General features: G+C 41.2%; 1 protein-coding gene across 1 annotated transcript; it reads left to right on the top strand.

Moving 5' to 3' along the window:
* The first annotated feature begins 801 nt into the window (after positions 1-801).
* Positions 802-22,360, top strand: LOC139451130 (uncharacterized). The gene is made up of 13 exons (XM_071232925.1): positions 802-1,764; positions 7,759-7,826; positions 9,700-9,832; positions 11,609-11,775; positions 12,408-12,481; positions 13,713-13,801; positions 15,491-15,720; positions 18,372-18,529; positions 18,879-19,046; positions 19,907-19,986; positions 20,690-20,779; positions 21,082-21,225; positions 22,226-22,360. The coding sequence occupies exons 1-13, from the start codon at positions 802-804 to the stop codon at positions 22,358-22,360; spliced, it is 2,499 nt and encodes an 832-aa protein (XP_071089026.1).
* Positions 22,361-24,460: the final 2,100 nt, after the last annotated feature.

Raw genomic sequence — 24,460 nt, 5'->3', positions numbered from 1 at the left:
GGAGTAGACGGTCTGGTTGTAAGGGTTATGTACTCCCATACAGTGTACACCAACTACAGATGGGTACAGAAGAGCGAGCACTATGGCAGACCAAGATGTGTTGAAGACTAACAATGAATTTATCACCAACCTGAAAACTTAGCACATCATTCGGAACTACATCGGACATCTGTTGTGCGGAGATGAAACAGGCCATTAAAACAGCATCTGAGCAAGTGTAATAATAGCGCCCAGACAGACAGTTCCATTTTCAACCAGTTAGGATGTCCCGCAATTCGAATCTGTTCACTGTATAATTCATGGACTCATTTCCAGGGACGAGACGAGGGGATGATTAACTAATTGGTAGTCCCGCTAGACGAAGCTGATGCATTTTACAAGACAGACATTAGGGTTGAATCATTATCCCAGTCAGGACCTTGGTACAATGTTGATGGGGGCATCACTGCGTGACAGTTGCCTCCCTATCGCCATCGGATACGTCTGATATTGAACGTCTAATTGGACAATTGTCTTGGAGACTGGATGTGCATGTTTAAAGAGTTTGTTCCGGATCACACCGCTCGTGCAGGCCATAGGATACGATGATGAGGTTTAAACACCTGGTAATTATCTCCCTGACTGCCAAGGACGGGATCCATGTGAACTGCAGCACTGGAAAACACCATCGTGGCTTGATGTTATGGATACAACCGTGGTGATAACTCGGGGAAGAACACGTTGAGCGACACGTTGGTGTCAATAAGTAACTTGGTGTATGTTGCTGTGATAGAATCATAAATATAAATCAGTTATACTAACATGGAAGTGTTTAAAGTTCGTGGTACATTTACAGCTCACCCGAAACTTGTGTCTTTCCATGCGATACCGGATCCCACGAATAAGTGTAAAATACAACTATATGATACAAGTGGACATGTTAAATTCATCCCGGATTTTAAACGAAGAACTGGACAAAGACCGGCAACCACAGAATCTGACCTGTGGCCCCCAATGGCGTCACATAGGAAGAACGATAAGAAGACAAAGTATTTGTTGAAAGTGGCGAGACGAATCCAACTTGGAATGGACAATACGAACAGTACAACGCCATCGGAAGATGCAGGTGCGGTGTCTAAGGATCCAAGTCAAACCACCAGCTCTTTCCTCGAGGTGCTTCAGAACAAACCGGCCGTCATTAAACGGAGGCGCACAGTTCATGGTGTGTCAATAGAACAGAAAGCAAACATATTGAAAATAGAAATACCATCTGTAGGTAACCCGTCGACTTGCAGTCATACATCATGTGCGTCAAACCCAAGCGAACAGTCCCGGGACAAAGGAATAGGTCGTAGTCGATTGATCACTGTTACCTCAAGCCAACCATGTATCCAGAACGAACCCGCAGTCTTCGAAAATGCCTCGGAAATATCCGATTCCGATTATGGTGGGTCGGTGGATCGATTAGACGTACAGAAACACAAGTCGAGTGATATGTTTCCAACAGTCGATGAAAATGTGTCAACATCGTGCGACAGTCTTCGCACTACCCTCGACGCATGCCAGGAAAGAGCAGCGCGGGTCACGTGGGACAAAATGACGGCACGATTTCGAAGTTTTCGAAGACTGAGGTATGGAAAGTCGTATCATAATTTGCTTCAGCAGAATGTCCGTACAACTAAATTGGAACAGGCGGACGCGGCAACCTCCAGGAAACAGAAAACATTACGACGAGTCCGTTCATACGGTGATGTCAATGAGAAATATGAATTTCGTACATTTCGAGTGAGTATTACAAAATGTCTTGTCGGACATCTTCCGATGTCGTTGTACTGTTCGTATCATACACTTCGTGTGCATATACAGAAGCAAAGATAATCTATGAACTCATAATTTTCTAGTATTGATATATTCAGTTGTGTCTTCGCATACGAGTATCGTTAAAGATCACCAGTTATCACCAAAGAGACAAAACAGTCACAAGGCTTGTTTCATTGGTTTATTAATACTAGCTCCTAAATGGAAGATCCGGGATAGAAGTTTTTTAGCAACCCATGCTTGCCGTAAAAGGCGACGAACACAATCGGGTGGTCAGGCTCGCTGACTTGGTTGATGCATATCATCGTATCTCATTTGTGTGGATCGATGAACATGACATCAATCACTTGATTGTCTGGTCCAGACTCAGTTATATACAGACCGCCGTCATAAAGCTGAAATATTGCTGAGTGCTGCGTTAAACAGCCACAAAAAAACAACAAAGACAATGCTCAGCACTGACAGCGATGACGTCAATTGTTTGCATAAGTGACGGCATATGTATATATACAGACGTATTGCCATTATACTTCAGTTACATAGTCAGAATAACAATAGCCAGTCATTGGGAGGGAATGTGAGTGCAGTGTTGTGGCACACTTATTTTTCCGTATTACCCGTATCCTCATCCAAATCACCTTTGTAGAAAATACGCAGTGGCATTTACAACTTCCGTATCAGCCTTGGTACATTTTGGATACGTGTCCTACATCTGTGATTTTGGACCCTAGACCGATATTTAACTGACCACTTTGGTATCCGTATGACACCCAAGGATTGCCCTTAGTGTGATCCTCGAACAAGCGTTCTAGACATTTGTTTGTTGGCGTAAAACATCAAACGCTTACGTGGCCGAAGGGAAATCGCCTGAGGCAGCAAATGGCATTATATATATATGTGTGTGTTTGGAAATGTACCAACTGCTTACTAAATTCTGTAGACTCTATCAAATTTACATTCTAAGCTGAACATCACCAATGTGTACAACTTTACTGAGTCAGTCTCCATTATATTGTTTTTTTGTAAAATGTAAATAACGTATCAAGTTTCTTTAACAAGCAAACAATTAATATACAAACTAATACTTAAAAACACACCAGGGACGGCGACAAAATATATGTTCAGGTTTTTTTAATTATTTTAAAATTCATATCAGAAACATACTGCTTTCGGTTTAACATTTGTTTGTTGTTTAACGCCGCACTCAGCAATATTCCAAGTATTTGACGGTGGTCTGTAAGTAATCGAGTCTGAACCAGACAATTAAGTGATTGACAACATGAGCATCGATCCACGCAATTGGGATCGATGACATTCATCAACCAAGTCAGCGAGCCTGAACCCCCCGATCCTGTTAGCCGCCTCTTACGCCAAGCATGGGTTGCTGAAGACCAGGTGATGTTCACACTATGTCATAATTCTTCAGTTAACCCCAAGTGGGAATACCCTGCTAACAAGTTGTTGTCACAGGTAACTGAAGGGCTCAGATGGTCAGACACGGTGACGTAGAAGACTGCGTATCATCGTATGGGGACGATGCTCATAATATCAATCACTGGACTGTCTGATCAGGGTTATTTTAATTACTGGCTGCCGTCACATAGTTGGAATTGTGCCAAATGCGGTGTGAAACAAAAATCAATTAAACAACTATGTTAATGGCCAATGAGTTTCACCATAGATAAGTCACAAGTTACTGTAACCCGGAAGTTTACAATTGTTATTTGTACTGACTATTGGAGGTTTGAACAAAAATGGGTCAGCAGCAAACGCAAGCCTTTTAATTCCCGTTCGAGACAAAATCACATGAATCTTTCATTACTCACATCTAGAAGTTAATCAATGCGTTTGGCACAGTGCGTGTCGGGAGGCATGGTCCTTAGCGAAATATAGGTGCGGCGTTTAACGCCAGTCATAAAGTACCTTCCCATCCTGAAATCACACATTCATAGATAAAATCAGTTATATGTGAAGACGCAACAGCGCAAGTGTGACATTGTGTATTGCCTACATTCAATATGCTAAAGAATTATAAAACTAATTGGAGTTCCTCTGTGTTTGGTATGATGCAAAAGACTTTCGGAAGTTGACGAGATATGCAAAGGTAGAATTGTGTCTATTACATGAAAGAAATGGCAACAATAGGATTCTTTGTACGGCAAGGAATGAGACTCGTGTTTATAAGAAGGAAGAGAGAGGAGGTATATCCTTATGACCCACCTGTTAAGAAACCCGCTGAGAAGGAAATCGAACATATCAAACTTAAGGAGGAACAGGAATTGAAGGCAAAACAGGTAGGCGATGTCTTTTGGGTGTTCATTTAACTAGGTAGATGTGATGATTAAAATTGTGTCAAAATTGAGTGGTTCCATTTTATCAAAGTTGAAACATCCTAGCTTCATTGTTTTGGTTTTTTTGTTCGATAAAGGGAGGTGTTGATGCTAAAATGTCAGGGCAACATAAATTGTAGCATAAGTACTCTATGTTCATATTCTCAGGATTAGATCATTCATTGTTTAAAATACATCATACATGAATTCACATTTAGAGCGTCTGTATTTCTGTCTGCCATTATGAAAAAAAACCCTCATTCTTTGAACATGATTTTTTTTCATTTTACCTCATGTCTGAAGGGTTTACCTGAAAGATATCTACACCCGAGAGTAATATGTCTGGCTTTTGTTTAAAGCGGCGTTAAACAACAATTAAAAACAACATCCTCAAGCATTTAAGTCGTAACTCGTATTGACAATTGAATTAGGCGTGCTATTCTCAGCCTATGATGGTCTGCGTTGATGGAGTTAGCTGCTAATTGTTCTGCAACATAATCCGCACAGTGGTTCATACGTTTCTGGCAATGATGCTGGAATGCCTGGACCCCACAGGTGTAGAAGTCTTCCTCCTGGTGGTGTAAACGTCGTCCACAGCAGAAAGGACGTCATCACCATTTGCATAATGCTTGCCAGCCAGTTCTTTCTTTCTTTTGGGAAGAGGCGCAATTCTGAATTCGAAGGATGTTCAATGCATTCCAAGCCAAGGCATGCATTGAAGCCATGGCGACAGCATAATGTGGATAGGTGTATTGACCTGGTGGATGTACACACTTTTAGTCACCAGTTGTTCAGGTTGTGATGTCCATCAATACTAGTACTGCTCACACTGTTGTAGCCAGCCCTCATGTGACTTGTGAATATGGATTCACTGATGTGCATGTATGTATACAACGCGGTAAGCATATTTGTGTTATAACATTTATGGACAGTTTATATTGCGAAGGTAAATGAAACAGATCGAATGATTTGGTTGGTTGGTTTCTTGATAAACGCCGCACTCAGCAATATTACAGCTATATGACGGCGGTCTCTAACTAATCGAGTTTTGACCAGACAATCCAGTGATTGACATCATGAGCATCGATTCACGCAGTTGGGGTCGATGGCATACATCAACCAAGTCAGCGAGCCTGACCATCCGATCCCGTTAGTGGCCGTTTACAGCAAGCATTGGTTGCTGAAGACCTATTCTAACCCGGAGCTTCACGGGTCAGATTGAATGATGTAGGTAGTGCAAATGTTTGAGATAGTGGAGATAAGTACCGTTATCTATGGAGGATAACGTAGCGTATACATCACCATACAAAAGGTCATGGGTTTCACCTAAGTAGTAACCGTCAAATGCCTCTATAACATTGGGTGATCCTCCTACAATAAACTGGCACCCCATGATGAAACTGAAGTGTATTAACAAAGCGGTGTAAAAGATACTTGTACCTCACACACAGTTTTATAGAAAAATATATTTACCTTGCTCCTTATCTAGTTTAAAAAATCCGGACTGACTCGGCACCCAAGGATGCATGCTTATCTAGTTAATAGTCGACTAAAATGGAATCGCGTGGCTGACAAGGACTATCATGTGATGCCGCTCCCCGACATGCGATCAACCACTGGTTCGACAAACCCAGATTATATTATTTTTATGCCGTCGTGATTTTGCTGGAATATTGCTGAATGTCACCTAAAACGAGACACTGATTAATTCGCACGCATAACTATCGTAGTACTTCATAATTTGCTCCTTGTACTTTATGTAATTAAATGTGATATGAAGCATTAATTGACAGCATCAGACAGAGGGTCAAAGCCAAATATTTTATCATATAAAGTATATCAACCCAGCCTTGAAAACAACTGAATGTCTCATGAACTTACATGTAATTAGCTAATGCTATACTGCACAGAAACGACCCCTTCTTCCCAGGTTCCTTAAGTCTGTGTCTTTGATAGTTTAAGGTTTTGAACTCCCTGTAATTGTCAGCATTACCCAACGAACTTCCAGGTGAAAATACATGTAATTACCTGAGCTAATCACCTCACGGTCGATTATATAGGTGTGTCACCATATGTCGGTTAAGCCTTTACGGTAACGCACTCATGTAATTTCTACATGGGACAATAAGCACTATAGTGCTGTTGCTCTGCCAGGCGACGTCACAAAGGAAAAGAGCATAGGTTCTTGCGTCTGTATATCATATGCAGTAAAGTATCTTTGTCATGGAGACATCGAGGCTAGTTCGCCTTATCTGTAGTGTGAGACAAGCGAAGTGTCCATTACGTCGATGACGATTTCACAGGGACCACACGTCTTAAACGATATATCGAATTAATGGTTGTCGAGTTAACGAGGTTATTGAGAATTGACAACCAAGGCGAACCTGTTGGTGATCAGGTTTATGAATACATGAAAGGGAGTGGAATAAACGTTTTAACGGAAACGGATGAAATATGAAGGGGTTGCCGATAATGGATAAATAATATTTATTAATGGTCACAAATGATTAATTACAGTGGTGATAACTGATAACTGATCAGCAAAATGTCTAACTACATAAGCATGTCAATAGCGGGATGGACGAGACTTAAAGGCCCGACGTTCTCTGTCACAAACTTATCGAATGTTTTCATCTTAAGTTCGCGTTCTAGCGATGTAATTACTATTAAATAGTTTTGTGCGTCCATTAGAATACAGGGCTTTGGATAAACGTATTGGTCAAAAGCGTTCGCTCGTCCGGGTTCGATTCCCCACATAGGTATATTGAGTGAAGATGTTTATTGGTGTCCCTCGCCGCGATATTGCTGGAGTATTGCTAACAATGGCGTAATGAATAGAATGAGCTTGTGTCCCGCTAGAGGACATTCAGTATTATAACGCGGCTAATGATAGTGCCAACATTATGACGTCATGGTGACGTATTGGCCGACAAGCCGACGTGTATATTTGGATTGCAATGTGGTGATCTGACTAGCCAGTCGGACACCTAAGTTTATAACAGATAGAATGGTATACACGGTCACACATCGCTACAAATTACAATAAAAGAAAAAAAAGTTTGTCACATATTACATCATTATTTTTTCAGTGTGAAACAGTTTATACTTCTTAACATAAAGCTTTCTTTCGTAATGTACAGGACTGCATATAGTTGTGGACCCGTGAAGATCAGGGGCAGAATAGGTCTTCAGCAATCCATGCTTGCCGTAAAAGGCAACAATGCTTGTCGTTAGAGGCGACTAACGGGATCGGGTGGTCAGGCTCGCTGACTTGGTTGATGCATGTCATCGGTCCCAATTTACGTGAATCGATGCTTAGGATGTCAATCACTGGATTGTCTGGTCCAGACTCGATTACTTACAGACCGCCGTCATATAGCTGTAATATTGCTGAGTGCGGCGTTCAACAACAAACAAACAAACATATAATTGGTATGTTTGAATTATTTTGTTCTTTACTCCGTCCTTAAACTATAAATTGATCTAACACTGACTTCTCCGTGACACTAAATATATAATGTGCATGCATTGTTACTATATTTGATACAGCGGTTGATATTCAGGGATTGTCTAAACCTATGCGCTTTAAGATGAGATATGTGTATTCTTCATGTACTTTCGTTGATTTCAGCCACTGTACAAATTCAGACGAGCTGTTCGGAAGGTTATTATCATGATCAAGGCTACCGTGTCCAGCAGGTAAACATGCACACACACCTTTGTGTACCACTGAATATACATTGAGGGGCAAAAGCAAGTATACCGAGTTACCGATTTTTCTGTAAACGAAAATCGAAAGAACTGTTGTTAAATTATGTCTATTTACCCATCACTCATTCCTGTAACAGTTTGTAACAAGTAATCTTTTGCGTGGTATTTTTGTGTAAAACATATATTGGCTTAATAAAGATTAGGGTAAGATATGAATTTCAACCACTTGACCCCTAACATGTTTGACTTGTAAATTTGTGTCGTAAAATCTTGTTGTATATTTTACGATCCATTTTAATTTTCAAAAGTGTTTCTCAAATTATATTTTTTTAAATAAAACCGTCTAGAGATATTTTTTAAGGGGTGAATAACAGAGAGGTATAGTTCGTTGGCTCCTCCGGTTTTTTTCAGGAAAATACACATATATCACAAAATCGAAGCTAATATTTGTGTTTGAGAAACACCAACAACACTGAGTGAGTTTTGATTCACGCCCCTTTCAACAGTTTTTGAGTATAGGGAGTGAGAGAGTGAGTCAGTTTAATGTTGGAGGGTGGCCTAAAATGGATAAAATCATAGTGTGCCATACTTTTAGTGATGGTATTTCCAACGTTCCTTAACATTAATTTCATCAAGGGATCACGGAAATCGAATTAAGGATGAACAGATCTTGAACTAGCACGTCGCAATCATGATGTGTCTAACCCACCTGTGACCCGGCTGTGACCTGTAAATCAGCCAAGCCACAAGGGAGTAGTTGCCTCCTGTCCCTGTAGATGCACTGTACACAAACTAGACTGCTCACAGGTGTCGGACAATTCATGTGCTCATCCCAGTATCATATGCTTTGATTTGTTTGTTTGTTGTTTAACGCCACACTCAGCAGCAATATTCCAGCTATATGACGGCGGTTTGTAAATAATTAAGTCTGGATCAGACAATCCAGTGATTGATATCATGAGCATTCCTCGCTGACTTGTTTGATGGATGTCATCGATCCCAATTGCTTGGATCGATGCCCATGTTGTTAATCACTGGATTGTCTGGTCCAGACTCGATTATTTACAGACCGCCGTCATATAATTGGAATATTGCTGAGTGCGGCGTTAAGCAACAAACAAACAAACATATAAAACATGAGCACTGATCCACGCAACAGGGATACGACGGGATGCATCAACCAAGTCAGCGAACGTGACCACCCGACACCGTCAGCCGTCTCTTACGTTGCATGTTGTTGCTGAAGACCTACTCTAACCCGGATCTTCACGGGTCCCTCCATGCCTTGTAAATGCATGTAGGTCTTTGTTCCTGTTCCGCTCTGTTCTCCTGCATCACTTCGGGCTTTCCTCCCACATCAAGCTGACACGCCGTGATATGACTGGAATACTGTTAAAAGCGGCGTTAAACCCAACTCACTCACTCACTCTGCTCTGTTCTGTTTTGATCTGTCGTAAGGCCAGGGTCTCTGACATGGATGATTGCGTTTCATCTTTACCCAATGGCGAGTATCGTTGTTGATGTCTTCTGTAACTGGCCCTGGTTGTCACACATGATCTTTTTACTTACGACGGTAGAAAAACATCGCCTAGCAATATTTACTTACATACGTAGACATACACGCCCGGTTCAGTAAACACGTGACATGGCTATTTATAGCCCATTCATGCAATGTACCTTCTTACTTGTTCAGTAATACTCAAAACGATTTGAGTTGTTCCTGTTGTTTTTGACGTTGTTCAAGTCAGTTAATGTGTTATATTTAAAAGAAATATATCCGCAAACACGACTACAAACCGTACCGGATAGGTACGCCATGTTTACATACCTAGGGTTTGATACCAACATTTTCATCTGCCAGTCAGACACCGCAACGGAGTGAACGTCAGGCCATGTCTTGGACGCAGGTACACGACGACGTTGGTACGTCAAGGCGAGCTTATGAAAGATTTGGACTCACATTTGACCCCAGCGTCTTTCGGGCCAATAGGGAGGTATGTACAGATGTCGGGGAAGGGAGATAACTGTGTTGCATTGTGTGAAGAACTCGTATATTTAACACATGACAGATATTTGTAGTGTGTTGTAGACAATCTTTTATTCTGAACTGACTTCTTTACATATATTTTTTTAAGAAACTGTCGTACAAGGGGAGGGAAATACATGATTTGCATTTTTATTAACTTTTAGTCTGACTTGTTTAACTTTAATTAGGAAAAAGTATATTGAAAGCTGTGTCGTGGAACAACGTGACGTCGAAAACGATACATTGTGACGTCACTAAACCGTACATAAACAGCGATATCTGTATTATGCCAACATCGGTTGTCAGTAATACATATGTGCTTCGTCTGATTTATTAATTCGTTTACGTTAAACCCTATGGATAAATATAGAATGTCACTCAAATGTATTTTCATATCATATATAGCATATATAGTCGACTATAGTTAAAAACTCCTAGGCTTGCAGAGTGATAATTTTTGAATTGCAGTTTACACGATATACGGCTTTTGAATTAGACGATAGGTCGGTCACATGACCGCAAAAGTGACGTTCATTAACGTACGAACGACACATTTTGACGTCCAAATTTTTTTCTCAAGATTGTATTATACGGGACTACTTCCACATTTCCAGGGAAAATCATGGGAATTCCCTGCACTAATACATACAGCAGTTTCTTTCATCTAGAGTTTTAGCACACATTTGGATAAGTCAGAGATTTTGACTGAATGCCTGTTCAAGAAAATCCTCACTATGACTCATCCTAGTGAACATACTGAAGAAATGATCATCCAAACTATGGACTAGATCCATGTCTAGACTAACAAGTAGCAGTCTACAGCAATCTATAAATTTACCTTGGTATCTATTTGACACATCTTTATGATCACCTATCAAGGCACAGCCAATTGATCAATGACGACTAACACCTGTAGTCGCCGCAGGTTCATGAACAACTTCGGAAAACTCTCCCATCACGTTTATCGTGTTCGCAATATTTTTCGTCCCGTTTTTCTGTAAATGTATTACGACGCGCTGTCACTGTGACCAACTTACTGAGGCAGTTCTTACGAGACCTTTTTGATCAAATGATGATATTATTGGGATCCATTTGTTGTAACCACACAAGATGTGTCCCAGTAGAGAAAGTTGAGCAGGCAAACGCTCATGCAGCCACTCCTTTTGATGAACTACTTTATTCCATGTCACTGTAGGTTGTTGTTTGGCTGTCAGAGTAAACATGAAGTCACACGTACTAAATGAAAATGTTTAATACATCCCTTGAGCCTCGAGGTATACAATAATGATATTAAAGTTGTACGAACTTACTTTCACGTTGTGTGAGTTCATTGGAGTATAAACCTGAATGAACGTAGGAGCTGGAACAGTTCAGCCCTCACTCTATAAAGGTTCATACTCTAATGAACTCACACAAAGTGAAAGTCAAATCTTAATTGATATCAAACAACACTTGGGTGAGATTCAGGTTAAGTTTCTGAACAGTAACAATCGTGTTTTAAATGTTAAAGTACAACTTTCTAGCAGTAGAACAAGGAATAGTGATGTCATTTGATTGTGATCTCCTGGTAACCGACGACGTCACAATGATCTGCAAAGCATTGCGATGCAGTTTTATTGTAGTCACATCTCCAAGAAGGTATTGCTTGGTCTCGCCCTGGCGATGTCCCCCCATGAAGCCAGTTCTGGATGTCAATGAATTGTAATGACACGGTACATGTTTCTGTTATTGACTGTTCTCCCAGGCTCAGCTCAGTACCGAGGCCAAGGCGATCCTGTCCATTGACCCTGGGGACAGGACAGAAGAGCAGCTGCATCTCGCTCTAGCATCTCTGAAACAGGCCGTAGACGCGTTCGGGGAGTTTCCCATCAAGATGCAGCGGTCCCTTGTGAGGGTGGGCTGGTATGAACAGTAAGTATCCAGCCCCAGATATGCCATAAGATCATACTCAAAAGAAAGGCCGATTGTGAACACTGTGTGTCATCGTACCCATATTGCCATGAAGAACAGACTGGAATAGTCCAGAATCGACTGTTGGAATGTTATGAAATTGGCGATAAAGAAAATTCCCTTTGTCATTCACTGTGTTACTAGCGTTGCTGGTCGCTTAACAGTGTCGTGGTACTTCAAGATAAGCCATAAAAAATCAAACTTGATCATTGTTTTTTATTCACTGCAGGTAATATTGTATAATCTTCTTTAAACACAATGTGTGGTAATCATGGTTATATTCACGAGTAAAGCACCTTCTCGCAAACAATTCGAGTTGCCGATAACAAGTCTTTGGCGTCATGAGAAAAAACTATTGATAACATATCAGTAGAAGATCAACTTTTGAGCAACGAGTGGATTCCGGGTCAGAACTAGTTGCAGCAGCCTGTGCTTGTCGCCATTGGCGAAAAAATGGATTGTGTTTATGTAAAGGCCGCCGTCATAAAGCTGCGATATTGCGGGGTGCTGCGTTAAAGAACAGACAATGTCAAACAATCTACACACTGTCAGTTATTTCGTATTTCACATAGGCTGGTCGATCTTTATTTCAGTTTCGAACGAAAGAGAGTAATTATTCGACAAGGCCATGTGGCTGAGAACTTCTACTTCATCCTCTCTGGTATCGGTAAGTGTGAACACACTTTAAATCAGATCCAGTTGAATAATACGTGATGTATCCTGTACAGTGTAACCCTGTTACTACGGATCCAGCCACGGTGAACTCATCTGGATAAACAAATTTTCGGTTTAGCAATTCCCAGGGCTCCTGGTAAGATCGCTGAAAAGACAACCAATGAACTTCGTGACGTGATCGACCGTAATGCGGAGATTCCGGAAACACGGGGTCCGGAATAACGATTCCACTGTACGTTTAAATGTACAGACGTCTTGTTCAATATAGCTAGAAGTGTTAATGTTTGCTCGGTGGCCCGAGGAACCGTAATTCGCCGTTTGGGTCCCTCAACCGTGCAGTCGTGGGTTCGATTATAACGCTTACATTTTGAACACAAAACTCGTGCACGGGAAGGTTTACTGAAGTGCAACATGTATGTCACGAGTGTCACCGTCTCTCGCTACATCATGCTGATATAACTGACCCTTCCCAGTTATAAAATAATGACCCTTCTCCATCAACTGGAGCACTCCGCACTCAGCAAAATTCCCGTTGAATGCCGGAGATCTGTAAATAATCGAGTCTGGATCAGACAATCCAGTGTTTGATATCATGAGCATCGATCCACACAATTGGGATCAATGACATGCTTCAACCAAGTCAGCGAGCCTGACCAGCCGACCCCGTTAGTCGCCTAACGACAAGCATAGTCGCGCACACAGATAGCTTCTCCGGACCAACTACATGGACGTCAACATCTTTGTTTGTTTGTTTGCTGTTTAACGCCGCACTCAACAATATTCCAGCTTTATGACGGAGGTATGTAAATAATCGCGTCCACACCCAGACAAACCAGTGATTGGCATCTTGAGCATCGAGCTACGGAATTTGAATATGAGGTCAAAATCTTCGCCTGTACGGATGTGTTGTCAATCCTTCTTTTAACAGTAGTAATGTCATTTATAGCTATAGCCACTATCGCGAAATAGTTCGTTTGGACAAAATATCAGTCAGTCAGGTATTCACAGGCCGTCGACATATAGCTGGAATATGGACGAGTACGGTGTTACGAATTTTACATTTTACTGCAATTTGTATTACAATTTACCGCAGTCTTACATTTAACCCCAGTGTTATTATATTTTACCGCAGTTTATTACAATTTACCGCGTTAAACTTTACGTCGTAACATACGGCGTTAAACAACAAACACAAAAGTAGGCGATTATGTTTTGTTTTTCAGCGGTGGTGACTATATTGGAGACGAACAGACAGACACAGGAACAATATGGACACACAGCCGCCATGTTGAAGAAGGGGAACAGTTTCGGGGTAGGAGACATGTTCACCCCTCACAGTGAACAACGCGGGTAGTCAGGTTCAGTGCAGGTCCCAGTGCCCCACGATTGTCTGAGAGCCGAGTTAGAGTAGTGGGACGTTATGATCCATCTGACTGACTGTAAATCATCAAACCACCATGACATGAATCGTTGCTGCTCATGCTGTCAACCACATGTTTGCCTGAAGTTCGATTATTCACATGTCGCGGCAATATAGCTGGGATGTTGCTGATCATGACTGTGGCCGCAAACAACATGTATTCACTTAAACTCATCGAATGGTGCACCTCAGAACTGTGCTAACATACAACAAACACTATTTATCTATATCCTAAAGCTGTCATGATTTTGAAACCGACAGTGTTTGGTGTTGATTTGCAGCCAGCTTCTGCAATATAGATAGTAATCCCACATTGTAACGAAACGACTATCGGTGGATGGGTTAACACACCTTTCCTGAGAACAAAGGTAACCATAGCGACGAGTCAGAAGTTTCTTATTAATAATTAAAGACGCGCTGTGATATTCGTTCGGGACGAACGTAGCTTTTAGGGATGGTAAGTATTTGTATAAAATTCGTAAATTCACAAATCTAATATGAACCATGTGCAGTGTTTCTTGATATAAACCACAAAGAAGTGTAAGCATTTTCAGAAAGCCGTACAAGCATATGTTTATTTATTTGGCAGAGAAAAGTCAAATAAATAATTATATAAAACACACAGTTGGCAAGTCAACTTTCTCCATTCCTCTATTAGTGTAAGAAATGGAAAAGACTAAAATACATACAAACCACGAAATTGATTGCGGCGCACACCCGACCCACGGAGAAGAAATGGGTGGTTCATAGTCTGCCATCGTACCCCGCCGGCGTCCTCTCCCTGTCAGGAGTGAAGCTGGGGCCTTTGAGTCGGCAACATACATAGAGGGGAAGCTAACATCTCGCGAATCCTATTGTCTTTAATACTATTTCCTGCATTTTAAAAACTGTTTTGGTGACATTTTAAAACGTTAAAGATATTGTCAGTTTAGTGGTGAATTTTAAATATTTGTCCACTTGTTTGTGTTATTAACAGTACACAGAGAATTCTGTGTTGTGTCTGAGAACGTAGATACATGTGGAGAACCGTGTGTGGGCAAAGGCCTTTTTGCCTGAAGGTATATAATTTACATGTTAGTGACGCCAATGGGCCATCGACCACTGGCTTTACGTGTTTAGTAATACTTTAAAGATACTACTGGTGGAATAATGTTGAGGCTGTCATTAATGAGAGAGCATAATTTTGTGTCGTATGTAGCAATATTCCATTTGCGGATTCACAGAGTGGGTGGGTTGGGGTAGAGGTGACGGGGTGCGTACCTCTTTTATGAAAGACACCGTCATACATTCGGAAGCTTCAAATATGATCGGGTATCCTAAAGGTAACCGTATTATAGCATAATAGCTGAAGATTTTGCCCCAACATTGCACGACTACTTAACGGAAATTGCCAAATCACAGCACGCAACTCTTCCCACAAGACCACGGCGGAGGAACTCATCATGGTTCAATCAATTATTATAATGCTGACATATGTTGAGTTGAAGACTCAATGCTGACATATGTTGAAACAAGTAAAATCAATTCACTTCATTACAATGTCGGTGTCATGTATGACATCCCCCTGTCGTACCCCTACAGGAGTTGGCCCTGATGCATGGAGCACGGCGCAGCGCGACCGTCACGTGCAAGAACGACGTGGAGCTCCTTGCAGTGGGGAGACAAGACTTCATCGACATCTTCATGAACGTGGAGAAAAACAAAGAACCAGACCACATCACATTCCTTCGTTCCATCGACACCTTGCGTGGATGGCCTTTGGAGGTTCTCCCCTACAACGACCCGAAGACCTGCATCTACACCTACTTCAGGTGAGACACCATTAGCAAGCATCACACAGGCCGATATACAGTACTACCTCTTGGTATTTAGTGCTTTTGGTTGCATGTTTTACCAGTGTGTCAGTTAAAATATGTTCGTACTTCCATAGTAACAATGTTACCACATTCACAAAATTTAGAATACGATAATATGTAGTCATGTTCATGTGCATTGAATTTCTTAGAATGTAACTTCCAAATGTGATTGTTTTAGGAGAATAACATAATGTTTGCGCACATTGGACGAATATAATCAATAAGACCTGGGTCAGAGGCGTGACGGCGACCGTTTATACAACCAACCACCTCACAGCCAATTGAAGACCTGGATGCTTTGGTGTTTTGTCAGGACCGTTGCTGCCACAGACCCACGACCTCAACCGGACACTGTATCTTAGAAATCATAGTCCTTAGCTATCATGTGTCAATGGCGACAGAAAAACGCTGTGATCTAATTATGAAGTTCCCGGACAGAAAATCGTGCCCCTCAGACTAAGAGTGAGTGAGTGAGTTGGGTTTAACGCCGCTTTTAATAGTATTCCAGTTATATCGCGGCGTGTCAGCTTAATGTGGGAGGAAAGCCCGAAGTGATGCAGGTCTCAGACGTTTACCGTCAGACTAAGAGGACTGTTAAACCAGGAACATATGATGCCACCGAACGCCATCTTTAGCCTCGTAGACCAACATTGTGGTTATAGTACATAATGCTGTAAGTCATCACGATCAACATCACTATTCACATCACGAGTTACAGCTTATCAGAGAGTGAGTGAGTGAGTTTGGTTTGACTCCACTCTCTGAGCAGTGAGTTAGCGTTATGTGGTAGGAAAGCCGGACTGATGCAGGCTGTCATACCCGTGGGAGTGATGCTGACAAACTTGGAAACATAATCAAAGCGAATCTTGTATTCGAACCGAAGACTGAATGTTTCTGTTGCGCCTACTGATCCTGGCACGCCAAACGGATGCAATTACGTACAGCTTCATACATGCACATCTTATTTTTTTATGAACAATAGTGAAAGTCCTACAATCAATGTACTTTGTGCGCTTGTGTGGTATTAGGTCATGCAAAATATTGTCCTGATCAATACTTTCGAAGAAATAATTTAAGTACCGACCCGTTGAACACCTGCCTGACGTTTCCGCGAAACGTCGATCATTAATAATTTATTCTCATCTTAATTCTACGAAGCACGTTGGTCTTATCGTTTCAGGACTTCAGACATGACGTTCTGGAAGTCAATCTGAAATGTGTGTGACGTTATTGTAAAGTCTTTGTCAGATTGTAATTGTATTACGCCGTTGGAGATGCGAGGCGCATGTAAATGTCCCCTACCAGTACCACGCCAATGTCATGTCCCTTAACCTACACAGCATTATTTCTTCGAATCCATGAAATCTAATTACTTCGTTCTTTTCGATCAGAAACAAGATGTGTTTATGTCATCTGAACTATTTAAAGGTCTACATACAGTTCAGGTATTTGCGGCGATGAGTTGAGTTGCTGCCATGTTAAGACACGGGAATTATGTCCAATGTATGTGTACATATGTGTTAGTACTTACTCCCTCGTGTCACAGACAACTGTCATGTAGAACAACTACATCATATGATAAGTTTAATTTACTAATGTGTGTTCATTGTCCACAATGTGCAGGTTTTTAGTATCCGCGCGGTTCAGGATTAGCGTGTTTCTCAAACTCCATTGAAGCACACGTATAATCATGATTTGATGCGCAATGGAATATTGTTGATGTCGTTCAATGCCTTTGTTGACACGATATGTAATAACATGAACACTTATTGTTGTTCACGTTTCGATAGCCCTGTTCTTGATACGATTTTCGGCAGGGTCAACCATCGTTCGTTTTCACAACACCTAATCATTAATTGTTGATACGTGTAACAATGAGATTATTTCATTCGTAACGCTTCCGTTGTTACTCTGTCTGGCGCTCGGCATTAAGGGGCTAAAAAAAGGACTGGTCGGTTTGGAGTCAGTATATTTTGTCTGAGTGGGATATTCATGTTAAACTGCGGCATGGTATGTCAATGGGCTGGCACTATAAATCGGCATCAGTCCGGACTAGTACAAGCAGACACACACACACGTGCATGCACATCGCTGTATAAATGCAATAATCTTGCACGCAATGATAAACCCAACTTCACCTTACCTATTTCATTCGTGTTACTGATACTGATTTTATTTACCATCTCTCGTCTAAAGTCATGTAATACACGAATTCTAACATTCATTTTTTTAAATTAGTAGGAACACATACGAATATCTATAAATCCCAGTCCTAAATATGAAAAAAACGACTCTCAAGCCTTTCACGCTTCATTAAACACATTCCCACAATACCCCCAACTTCCTCCCTGTTGGTAAGCAGTGCTAAATGCGCCACACAGTATACACATCGTCTGAGATACGTGTTCTAACAATGAGGGACGGTCGGGGAGCCTAGTGGTTAAAGCGTTCGCTCGTCATGCCGAAGCCCCGGGTTCTATTCCCGACATGAGTACAATGTGTGAAGCCCATTTCTGGTGCCCCCCGCCGTGATATTGCTGGAATATTGCTAAAAGCGGCGTAAAACTCACTCACTCACTCTTATGATGATGCAAATATTCTGACAGGCGAGGCGTCCTCCTGTGCAAGGAGAGCAACACCACCGACTGGATCTACGTCATCCTCACCGGATCCTGCCGCGTGCTCAAGTCTCTGTACGCAACCAAACCCACCTTCGAGAAGAACGACTACACCGACAAGAATAAGATCAACACAGATCACGCCAGTAAGTTCTGTAACTTCTTCTTTTACTATACCAAACCACCTTCAAGCGAGAGAACAGAATCTCTTCACACTGACGTGTGTTTCACAAAAATATTTTTTGGATCAACCCAATGATGGAGTATTTCTTCCATTGATTGAGACTGATATGTATGTCAAATATGTATCAATGCTATGCGCTTCTTATTTTTTGACAACATTGCATTTGTCATGGATACTCTTGTCATTTTCGAGTACTTATATGTAGGGATATGCTCTTCACAGAATTGTGAAGCGAATTTGTGCCAAAGATAAATTCTCTTCAAGGAGTACACATGTGTTGTTGATACCAGCAATCCTATGTTATTATGCAGGGTTTGGGAGTGTGTCTCTTCCACTGTCAGCCCGGGGGACGCCTGAAGAATGTGTGCCCCGCAGTCTCTTGAGGTCTCGCCACCGCCGGAGGAACGAGAAGAAGACGGGAAGACGACGACAGGCAGTCACGTGCCTACCTGTAATCACAGCCCGTAGTCAGGAGGAACGTACGTTTCACGTACTGGGATTCTGTCAGTGTTTAGTGAACCAGTTCACCCAGGTTCAGCAGCTTAACAGGCCTCCGTATGAACCTCTGTCTGACTGCTCCATCAGTTTCGTTCTTGAGCAGTAGTATCAATTATTTGAAAATATACACAGGAATGTTGAAAGTTCCAAAAGTGGAGAAAATCTATAAAAAATATTATTCTGATTAAAACAGAATCAATTCTTATTTACTTCTTGATGTCGTTCTCTATATGAAACATTGGCAATAGGAGACTTATAGCACAACACAGTTATATTATGACCGCAACAGAACAGTGTCTAGGTGAAAGTCAGGGGGATATGTTAAAAAATGTCGATTATTGTTTTAGGGTATTTTCAACTTTCAAGTAAATTGCAGGTGGTCCCTGTTTCCACGTTCATTAAAAGCCCCTAACATCAGTAGGGGGCCCAGTCGTCTAAGGCGCCGCGATTCGCTGTGCAGAGTTTCCTCCGTTGGGCACGCCAGAAACCTATAAGTGTGGGATCGAATCCCGGTTCGCCCCGATTATGTTTCTAGGTTTGTCAGCACCATACCCGTGCTCGTGGGTTTCACCGAAGTGGTAAACGTATGAGACCTACATCACTTCGGGCTTTCCTCCCACATTAAGCAGACACGCAGTGATATAACTGGATTAATGTTTAACGCGCTCCCCACTCACTCACTCACTCACAAACATCAGTAGATTGATGAGGATCTTATGTATGGACAAGTAATAATCCTATTAAGGGAAAGGACAAACAAATAGCAAACAAATAGCACATGTATCAGTTATGTCATCTGTGGACAAGAGAAAGGTACTGCAGCAATATGTTTTCTTTCCAGTGGCGCAGTCTGCGGAGGATCACGTCCGGGAGTTAGACGAGATGCTGGACCACGACAGCCTCATAGACCTGTTTAATGAGGTAATAATACACTGCCGCATGAATGTCTCAACAATTAGTTTGAATTATTTCCAATAAAGTATCAGTCTGAACCAGTTCTCCCAAACAGAAAGGTTATATTGTATGCGAGTAAGATAATCGATATGTCATATATCATACAATCATGGACTAGCGACACTCACACTGTGCTACTTCATTGGGGAAGGTAAAGTTCAAGGTCACGTACTTTCATTGGTCGACTGCCCAAGTGGGAAGTGTTGTATGTTTCGGGTTATCTGACTGGATAATATGGATGGTCAGGAACGTGGTCATTGCAAGATGTTGGGAGCCTTTGAGAATTGCCAAACCTTCCGGTTTTATATCACCAATGCAATAGACATAATTTTATTGTTGTGCACGGAAAAGAGAACACTGAATGAACACTAAGTATACCATGTATTAGCTAAAAGAGACGTAAACCATTTATACCGTCCTGTTTGTGAGCCAGGGGCACAAACGTGTATGTGGTATGTGTTCGGTGTAAGATTTTAGAATCAAATCTTTGTCTTGTTTACTGATCATTGGGTTGTCATGAACAAATTGCGTTACTCAGTTGGTCGATGACGTTTTGATAGTATGTGCGTGTAACAAGTTGAAGCACATGTTCTTGAAAACCACAGCCAACCTGGGCTGGATCTCAAGACTCGCCCCGATTATAACTACATTAGACTGTAATCTATTTCAGATCCCACCGAGGAAAAAAACCTCAACCAACAGCGATTGCCAAGAAAAAGTGTTTGTCCAGATACAAAAACTGGGCCCCAAAGAGATTTACGTACGTGTACTGCAGAAATGTGTAAAACAATCATATCAGAGCGATATTAGATGTATTGAAATTGTAGTTCCATAACACGTAGACATATTTTGATTTTAAGATTGTTTTTGCCGGCTGATTTGATGAGATAAGTTGTTGATCGTTATCCAATACGAAGTTACAAATGAAAATAATCAGAACGTAGTGGTTGGATGAGTGGAACGATGTCCTAACATATCGTTAAACGTATACACATTGTCAGACATGGACCGGTGGTGGGAAAGCTTGTTTAAACCGATTATGTCATTTTTACTCAACGACAGGGCCTAGAGCAGGCAGTCTTCAGCATGATGGGGACCACCACCAACACAAGCCTCGTTTCCGAGGGCGCCGAGTGTGTCCTTACAAACCGAAAGTTCTTCCTACATCACCTGTCTGAGAGCACGGCGAAAAGAATGCGAAGAATGGTGGGTACCCAAGACTTCCATTGCCCCTGAACTGCTGGTCAGGATTAAAGCTTTGTTATGATTTTCTCTCCTAAATAATACATCAATAGTTCATTAAACGGTAAATTAACTGTGATCAATTTGTGAACGGCATATCTTACAGGCGTAAAACCACTCTCTGTGAAGATTTATAACACACTGCCGCTTTTCGGATTCAATACAATTAAGAATAACGCAAATGAAAATTTTAGTTTCGAATTCTGCCTTGCAATGTTTGCTTGATTGGCCCACGTTTTTGGCTCGCTTCACCATTTGGCACATACACGAGTTGGAAGTTGAACAGATATTATCCCTGCATTACCATTCCCGGCTCTCCTCCCACATCAAGCTAAAATGCCGACATAACTGACACACACAGTTCAAAGCGACGTTGATCATGCCCACTGTTTGTGTTGTATTAATTTATAAATTTAACTTATTTAGTTAGTAATATTAGTTTAATAAAGTCGTCATGTATTTTAGTATGTTCCTCGTGCCTTTAAAAGAAGCAATGAGCTTTAAAATCAACATTGTTCCATTGAAGGAGGAGAAATAACTTTTACTGTCGAGTGTGGTCTGATGCTTCTTGATAGAATATAATGATAATACATATAGAGGCAAATATATATCACTAGCACTGAAGCAAAGTTTAACACACATTGGCAAAGGCATAAGGCAAAGAAAAACAATAATATGACCTTTAACATCAGCAGAATTTATTTTCTACTCGACACAGTGGTACAAACAGTGAAATCACGATAACCCGAAAGATTATCAGCGCAATCGGACAGATTAACAAATGAATGGATTGACGAATCATGGTTTTGTCCGTCAGACGTCATCAACTGAAGGCTAACTGGAATAGTGTTCAAAGCGGCGTCAAACCTAGCTTATTCGCCCATGCACAATAGGCAGCGTTTCTAGATAAACGTGGTTTCAGTATCTGCCTACATATATATGTCTTGAAAATTATTCTTTTCAGATTCCACCGATTCCATCTGATGACAGTTTACAGCAGAAGCTACAAAACAAGGCCAACTGGGAGGCGTATAAAGCCTGGACCGTCACGGACTACTTGGTGTACAGGAAACATCTCCAGGATTTCCTGAACTTGTAACGTCACCATGTCTGCTTGGCAACGTCGTATGTGTACTCGCCATGCCATGGTAATGCCAGAACCTTGCATTGTTCTTGCCAGAAGCACCCAAGCCTTTCCAAATCTTCATCGTTCTTCGACATCGGACACATCATCTCAATGTCGCAACGACATTGAGATTCACTGTGTGCTGCCATTGACGCAGCAGTCTGTTTCCAAACAGAAGTGGATCTTTTAACTTCGAGAGGAAGTGGTTGATGCCGTCACACAAAGTAAACTCTACTACTCAAGAGATGTCAGAAAACAAATACTGTAATGAAGTTTCCTGACATGTGAAAGAATCGCCCTTTCTTTTTGAGCAGAATATATTGCAGGCCCGTGTGCGTCCAATTACTACTGTATTTTATGTGAGGAAACATGCGTCAGTTATTCGGCTAGAAATGGAATTTATATTACGTAAAATGTTTCTTAACAAAGTCACTGATGCTTTCACGTTTGTATGGTTTATTTTTAAAAGTAACGACTCACAAGCATACACATATCAGATGTTCACGAGAACAGCATCCCTCTTATCTGTGTTCCTTACAAACACACTATTCCAGACTCGCACAATCTCACACTCAAAAGGCCCCTCAGTGACAAACACATATCAGATGTTCACGAGAACAGCATCCCTCTTATCTGTGTTCCTTACAAACACACTCTTCCAGACTTCGACAATCTCACACTCACAAGGCCTCTCAGTGACAAACACATATCAGATCTTCACGAAAACAGCATCACTGTTATCTGTGTTCCTTACAAACACACTATTCCAGACTCGCACAATCTCACACTCAAAAGGCCTCTCCGTGACAAACACATATCAGATGTTCACGAGAACAGCACCGCGCATCTCTGTGTTCCTTTCAAACACACAATTCCAAACTCGTATAATCTCACCCTCACAAGGCCTCTTGACAAACACGTGGCATATTCATAAGAACATCACCACTAATCTGCGTTCTTTACAAACACCCTATTCCAGACTCGTGCATTATCACACTCACAAGGTTTCTTAGAGGCATACTCAAATCAGATGTTGATAATATATTAATAAACCCTTACCTCCAGGACCGCACAACAGAACAAGCTGTGCCGATTAAGTGGGTCGTATTTTGTGTTCTTGTTCAACTTGCTGTTGTTATACAAACGTGTGATATGCAACTCTGTGATACGCTGTATGTTGTGACAGTCAGTCATGATAATTTATACGTTGTTCCTTTTCCTGCAGATGGACATATGTCGCTTCATGTACTTCACCGTAATGTTTTCATCCTGCTTGAAGTTACCGTCAGGGTGTCTGTGGTTGTGTCTGTGTGGAGGTTATCAAATTGTTTATTCATTGCAAACTGAAAGGCCACAGGCCCATAGTTAAACGTATTAACAACGTATGCGTGTTTCTTCTAACTAACAATGCCTGCTGTATGTACAATGCAATATTTTGTAATAAAGTAAAATTTGAGGTTGACATGAGTATGCAAAACAAAGTGATATTTGGATAAGATGTAAACTTCTTTGGAATTCGAATATACTTGTTTCTTAATTGAAGATAGAATTTACACACAAGCATTTTCTACAACATTAAGGTTACAAGATGTACAAATATTGTTAGACTTTTTAAATATACCTTTATAGATCTTTAAATCACAATAACCTGCTCTGAACTGCGCAAGCGATACTCGAAGATTTTTTTTTGTAACAGATATTAGATATTCTTCCAGTATAAATTGTTGTTTAAAGAGAGAATAGGTATATGTACATTTGCTATTTCTTAGTTTTTCTTTCCACATTTGCTGAAAACAGTCTTTAGCTCTTTGAAGTAATAATGACATAAACATCTTGACATTTCCAACACCCTGATCCATCCATGCGTATCCAAGGCCTAAACTGAAAAGGGTGATTTTGATATTTGTTGCCCAATTATTTTTATTACGTGAGTGACTGGCATTTGGCTGGAGATAGAACAGCATGTTATAGGCTTTTACTGAGAATCGCGTGGATGTAAGAGTCGTTAGTTTTAACAAATAATTTATACAGCGCTTAAGCGAAAATATATACAATGGATATCTGCCACATTCC

This window comes from Haliotis cracherodii, unplaced genomic scaffold, assembly GCF_022045235.1.
Source record: "Haliotis cracherodii isolate W230 unplaced genomic scaffold, xgHalCrac1.p SCAF_8, whole genome shotgun sequence".
In the NCBI taxonomy this organism is placed as follows: domain Eukaryota; kingdom Metazoa; phylum Mollusca; class Gastropoda; order Lepetellida; family Haliotidae; genus Haliotis; species Haliotis cracherodii.
Note: the sequence above shows the minus strand (reverse complement) of the source record. Positions and strands in the feature narration are given on the sequence as shown.

Coding starts and splice junctions, on each gene's coding strand:
- LOC139451130 (XM_071232925.1), top strand. CDS start 802: ATGGAAGTGTTTAAAGTTCGTGGTACATTTACAGCTCACCCGAAACTT. Junction 7,827..9,699: donor AAGGCTACCGTGTCCAGCAG/GTAAACATGCAC, acceptor TTCATCTGCCAG/TCAGACACCGCAACGGAGTG. Junction 19,987..20,689: donor TCATAGACCTGTTTAATGAG/GTAATAATACAC, acceptor AATCTATTTCAG/ATCCCACCGAGGAAAAAAAC.